Genomic DNA, 6,000 nt, shown 5'->3' with positions numbered 1-6,000 from the left:
GAGGGTGGTGGGGGGTCTGGAACTCACTGCCTGAAAGGGTGGAGAAGGCAAAAACCCTCACCACATATAAAAAGTACTTGGATTTGTATTTCGCCCATCTCCGTCCCTGCCCCAGCTCATCTGCTGCTGAAACCCTCATCCGTGCCTTTGTTACCTCTAGGCTTGACTATTCCAGTGCACTCCTGGCTGGCCTCCCACATTCTACCCTGCATAAACTAGAGGTGATCCAAAACTCAGCAGCCCGTGTCCTAACTCGCACCAAGTCCCGTTCACCCATCACCCCTGTGCTCGCTGACCTACATTGGCTCCCGGTTAAGCAACGCCTCGATTTCAAAATTCTCATCCTTGTTTTCAAATCCCTCCATGGCCCTCACCCCTCCCTATCTCTGTAATCTCCTCCAGCCCCACAACCCTCCGAGATGTCTGCGCTCCTCTAATTCTGCCCTCTCCCGCACCCCTGATTATAATCGCTCAGCCATAGGTGGCCGTGCCTTCAGCTGCCTGGTCCCAAGCTCTGGAACTCCCTCCCTAAACCTCTCCGCCTCTCTACCTCTCTTTCCTTCTTCAAGATGCTTCTTAAAACCTACCTCTTTGGTCACCCACGCTAATTTCTACTTATGCGGCTCGGTGTGAAATTTTTTATCTCATAATACTCCTGTGAAGCGCCTTGGGACGTTTCACTACGTTAAAGGCGCTATATAAATACAAGTTGTTAGATATGCACTTGAAGTGCCGTAACCTACAAGGCTGCGGATCAAGAGCTGGAAAGTGGGATGAGGCTGGATAGCTCTTTGTCGGCCGGCACGGACACGATGGGCCGAAATGGCCTCCTTCCGTGCTGTAAACTTCTATGCTTTCTAAGATTGTATGATCTATGTGTGTGTGTGCTGCAGCAGTGTGTCATTCTGAGATCAGCCTCATAACTGCAAGTACATGCGTTTCCAACACTGCCAGTACCTGTGATCGGGAGCTCGGCCATCGCGGGGAGAGGGAAATGTAATGTTGCTGCACTAATTAAAGGGCTGCTGCAGCTTAAAGGGACAGTCCTTACAGTAAACGAGGGGAAACCTTCATCCACTGGAACCCTTCCCAACTCTCGTAAAGCAACGTGCATTTACACAGCGCTTTTCACAACCTCAAGACCTCCCAAAGTTCTTTTTGGAGTGGAGTCACTGCTGTAATGTGGGAAATGCGGCAGCCAATTTGCACACAGCAAGATCCCACAAACAGCAATGTGATAATGACCCAGATAAATTTTGTATTTTGTTATGTTGATTGAGGGATAAATATTAAATCGGGACACCGGGGATAACTCCCCTGCTCTTTCTCAAAATAGAGCAATGGGATCTTTTACGTCCACCTGAGAGAGCAGATGGGGCCTCGGTTTAATATCTCATCTGAAAGACGGCACCTCCGACAGTTCAACACTCCCTCAGTACTGCTCCTCCGACAGTGTATCACTCCCTCAGTACTGCCCCTCCGACAGTACGGCGCTCCCTCAGTACTGCCTCTCTGACAGTGCGGCACTCCCTCAGTACTGCCCCTCCGACAATGCGGCGCTCCCTCAGTACTGCCCCTCTGACAATGCGGCGCTCCCTCAGTACTGCCCCTCTGACAGTGCGGCACTCCCTCAATACTGCCCCTCCGATAGTGCAGCTCTCTCTCTGTACTGCCTCTCCGACAGTGCGGCACTCCCTCAATACTGCCCCTCCGACAGTGCAGCTCTCCCTCAGTACTGCCTCTCCGAAAGTGCAGCGCTCCCTCAGTACTACCCCTCTGACAGTGCAGCGTTCCCTCAGTACTGCACTGGAGTGTCAGCTTAGATTATGAGCTCAGCTCTTTAGAGTGGGACTTGAACCCACAATCTTCTAACTGAGAGGCGAGAGTGCTGTCCACTAAGTCACGGCTCACTCTTGTCTTGCTATCATACAAATGATCACATGGGACTGTGAGAACAATCTATAACCCCTTCATTCCCGTCCAATCCCCACACTGGGCTGTGCCTGTACTCACCAGCAGGGGGCAGAGCGAGTCACTCCAAGTCAAGCAATAATCGTTCCCAAGGCAACGTTTGACGACAATTAGCGGCATTTACTCTGTTTGTGATCGGCTGGTGTCGAGCTGGAGGTTACCTTGGGCCAAGAGCAGTGGGAAGCAGTGACCTTGTGTGAGAGGCAGAACATGTTGTACATTAACCGCAGTGATTGCCGTGTTGGAGTCAGTCCAACCACCAAACCCATTCACAGGCCTCAGCTGGCAATTTGCCTCCCCCACCTCCCGTCCTCTTCCCCTGAAGGTGCCAACTCCTGCTGGGCCCAACTCCTTCCCCCAGTCACCCCACCAGAGCTGCTCGACCATGGTGTGATCACGGTCACTCCTGAGCAAACCCTCCCCCAAAACACCCAGCACACCCCCATCCAACCACCCCGTTCAACCACCCTTCCCCATCCACCCATCCATACCACAATTCCGTCTCCCCTGCCCCAATCACTATTAAACACAGTCTAAAGCTCCCTCTACACTGTCCCATCAAACACTCCCAGGGCAGGTACAGCACAGGGTCAGATACAGAGTAAAGCTCCCTCTACACTGTCCCATCAAACACTCCCGGGGCAGGTACAGCACGGGTTAGATACGGAGTAAAGCTCCCTCTACACTGTCCCATCAAACATTCCCAGGGCAAGGTTGCTGATCAGCACTCTGGGAAAGATTGAATGAGATTGGGAGAGGGTGCGAGGAATCTTGATTTGAATACAGTGAGGATGGAGGGAGAGGTTGGATGACGGGATTTTGTAAATTTAAGAGAAACAAGCAAGAGAAATTGAGCACGAGAGAGCGAGATTGGAGGGAACAGTTGAGATAATTCCAAGCATTTCTAACCTTTAATAAATTAAATGTACATCATTTCTGATTCAACAGCATTTATTCAGCATATATTAAACTTCACTTACATATCATATTTGCCAATCGCGACTGCAAAGTGCAAAAGATGGATCGTGGCGAGGGGCTGAGATCATCGAAATGTAAATACATTTCTACACATGACCCATACCCTCCAATGTGAAAGCAGGAGAGGAGAAAGAGTTTTGTAAATCCTCTGATACTGAGTGTAATGTATTTGCTTCATGGGTTCATTGCTAAAGAATTCATAGCAACACATAGCTATTAAGAATTAGTTGGTTTATTAACAAAGGTTTAACTATCACACTACACATTACCAGTTCATCCACCAGGCTCACAACCATCTGTCTCATCGTGGATCCCCTGAACCCAACTGGCTGAGGTTTTATTGAGTCTTGTGAGCACCACGTGATGGGCTAAGCCACTCCCAACTCAACAGCTCTACAAACCTGTGAGCATCCTCACAGGCGCATACATTACACAGCACTGGTGAGTTCAGAGAAACTGTCGCGAGATACGAACGGCCAGTTTATTTGGGGTAAGGAACACGGATTGACCCCTCTTTCTATATATAGGAAGATGTTGATGATGGCTTGGAGTTTGGCCTCTGAGTATGCACAGACACAAGTGTCGTCCGCATACTGTAGTTCGATGACAGAGGATGCGACGACCTTGGATCTGGCCTGGAGGCGACGAAGTTTGAACAGGTTTCCACTGATTCTATAGTTTAGTTCCACTCCAGCGGGGGAGTTTGTTGAGCGTGAGATGGAGCATTGCAGTGAGGAAGATCGAGAACATCGTTGATGCGATGACACAGCCTTGCTTGAGCCCGGTCTGGATGCGGATTGGGTCTGTGATGGACCCGTTGGTCAGGATCATGGCCCGCATGTCGTCGTGGAGCAGGCAGAGGATGGTGAAAAACTGTTGGGGGCAGCCGAAATGGAGGAGGACGCTCCATAGTGCCTTGCGGTTAACAGTGTCAAAGAAGGTCATGTAAAAGGGTCGGTGCTGGACCCTGCATTTCTCTTGTAGTTGTCGGGTGGTGAAGATCATGTTCGTTGTACCCCGTAGTGGGTGGAATCCGCATTGTGACTCCGGGAGGAGCTCTTCAGCCACAGGGAGAAGACGATTGAGAACGATTCTTGCGATGACTTTCCCAGTGGCTGACAGCAGAGAGATTCCTCTGTTGTTGCTACAGTCGGACTTGTCCCCTTTTTTGAAGATGGTCATAATTACTGCATCTCTGAGATCCCCTGGCATGCTCTCCTCCCTCCAGATGAGAGAGATGAGGTCATGCATTCGTGCCAATAGTGGTTCTCCACCATTCTTTAGGCAGAGTCAGCATGGATTTATGAAGGGGAAATCATGTTTGACAAATTTGCTGGAATTCTTTGAGGATGTAACGAACAGGGTGGATAAAGGGGAACCAGTGGATGTGGTGTATTTGGACTTCCAGAAATCATTTGACAAGGTGCCACATAAAAGATTACTGCACAAGATAAAAGTTCACGGAGTTGGAGGTAATATATTGGCATAGATAGAGGATTGGCTAACTAACAGAAAACAGAGAGTCGGGGTGAATGGGTTGGTAACTAGTGGGGTGCCGCAGGGATCAATGCTGGGAAACCAACTATTTACAATCTATATTAATGACTTGGAAGAAGGGACTGAGTGTAAAGTAGCCAAGTTTGCTGATGATCCAAAGATGGGAGGAAAAGCAATGTGTGAGGAGGACACAAAAAAATCTGCAAAAGGACATAGACAGGCTAAGTAAGTGGGCAAAAATTTGGCAGATGGACTATAATGTTGGAAAGTGTGAGGTCATGCAGTTTGGCAGAAAAAAATCAAAGAGCAAGTTATTATTTAAATGGAGAAAAATTCTCATTGATTGTAAAATGCAAATGATTTAAGTTGAGAGTTTCTTGTTCCAGATCAGAAGCAATGATTACAACAGTCGTGTCTTTCATAGAATGGTAAAGCACAGAAGGAGGCCATTCGGCCCATCGAGCCTGCACCGGCTCTTTCGAAGAGCAACCCCGTCAGTCCCACTCGCCCGTTCCGTCTGTGATTGTAGCTCGGTGGGCGAACGCCTGGGGAATGGGAGCAGAAAGATCATTTGTTGATTATTGGCAAATGTCCACCTGATTATTTGTTACATTCGAGAAAACCTCATGGTCGGTGAGTCTCCAGGGCAAACGATCTTGGCTTCCTTTCCCGCTCGCGCTCCTCTGCTAATACTCCACGGTCACTGTTTTGGTCCTCAGATACTCGTTCAAAGCTTCCTGCCCTGTGGGGTAAGGGAGCAGCAGTTAGTGCACTGTAACCAGCGGCTGGTGTGTGGGCAAGAGCGATGCCACCTCATCCTAACCCCCTTCCACCACCAATTGGAGGAGGTTATTCAGCCTTTCGAGCCTGTTCCACCATTCAATTAGATCATGAATGATCTGTGTCTTAACTCCATCCACCCGCCTTGGTTCCGTAACCCGTAAGACCCTCTTCCCCCCTCAATCATTGTGGGTGGGAGGTGGATCTAGCTACAGGGAGGGGGAGGGGGCTGGGTACAACCATCCAAGTAGCCAGTCATTTGAGACAATGAAGGGGTAAATATCCCTGAGGTTGCTCTCAATCGCCCCCCTCGGCCCCCCCACCGATCCTCTGCCTCCCCGCAGCTTCCCAGCCCCCTCCCCACGACCCCCCCACTGCCCCGTAACTTTAATGGAAGAAACCCCGGGAAATATCAATTCTTGCAGGGCTTCCCTAGATTTTCCACCGACGTTCCGCGGGACGATTCCATCCCCTACCCCTCATGGAGATTCACCGCCTGAGTGTCTCCAGGCTATTCGATTGTGTGTGGCATCACAGTGGAGTTTGAGCTCGTTCTTGCCGGCCACCACACACAACCCAGCCGGAGTCACTGGTTAAACTATCCCCTTGGCCAGGCGATCTCAGACAGCACCTCCCAAACCCACGAACTCTACCACCGAGGACAAGGGCAGCAGGTGCATGGGAACACCACCACCTCCATGTTCCCCTCCAAGTCACACACCAGCCGCACTTGGAAATATATCGGCCGTTCCTTCATCGTTACTGGGTCAAAAT

The 6,000-nt window shown here is 50.0% G+C and overlaps 1 protein-coding gene across 2 annotated transcripts in view; it reads right to left on the bottom strand.

Moving 5' to 3' along the window:
- Nucleotides 1–2,904: 2,904 nt before the first annotated feature.
- Nucleotides 2,905–6,000, bottom strand: part of LOC139277320 (cytosolic 10-formyltetrahydrofolate dehydrogenase-like) — a 207,558-nt gene continuing 204,462 nt past the window's right edge. For both annotated transcript variants that reach the window (XM_070895630.1, XM_070895632.1), the window contains exon 23: nt 2,905–5,188. In XM_070895630.1, coding sequence (XP_070751731.1) covers nt 5,133–5,188 — 56 coding nt within the window. In that variant the 3' untranslated portion in view covers nt 2,905–5,132. The remainder of the gene's footprint in view (nt 5,189–6,000) is intronic.

This window comes from Pristiophorus japonicus, chromosome 12 (genome assembly GCF_044704955.1).
Source record: "Pristiophorus japonicus isolate sPriJap1 chromosome 12, sPriJap1.hap1, whole genome shotgun sequence".
Lineage (NCBI taxonomy): Eukaryota > Metazoa > Chordata > Chondrichthyes > Pristiophoridae > Pristiophorus > Pristiophorus japonicus.
The sequence above is the reverse complement of the archived record's forward strand: the minus strand, read 5'-3'. Positions and strand labels throughout refer to the sequence as shown.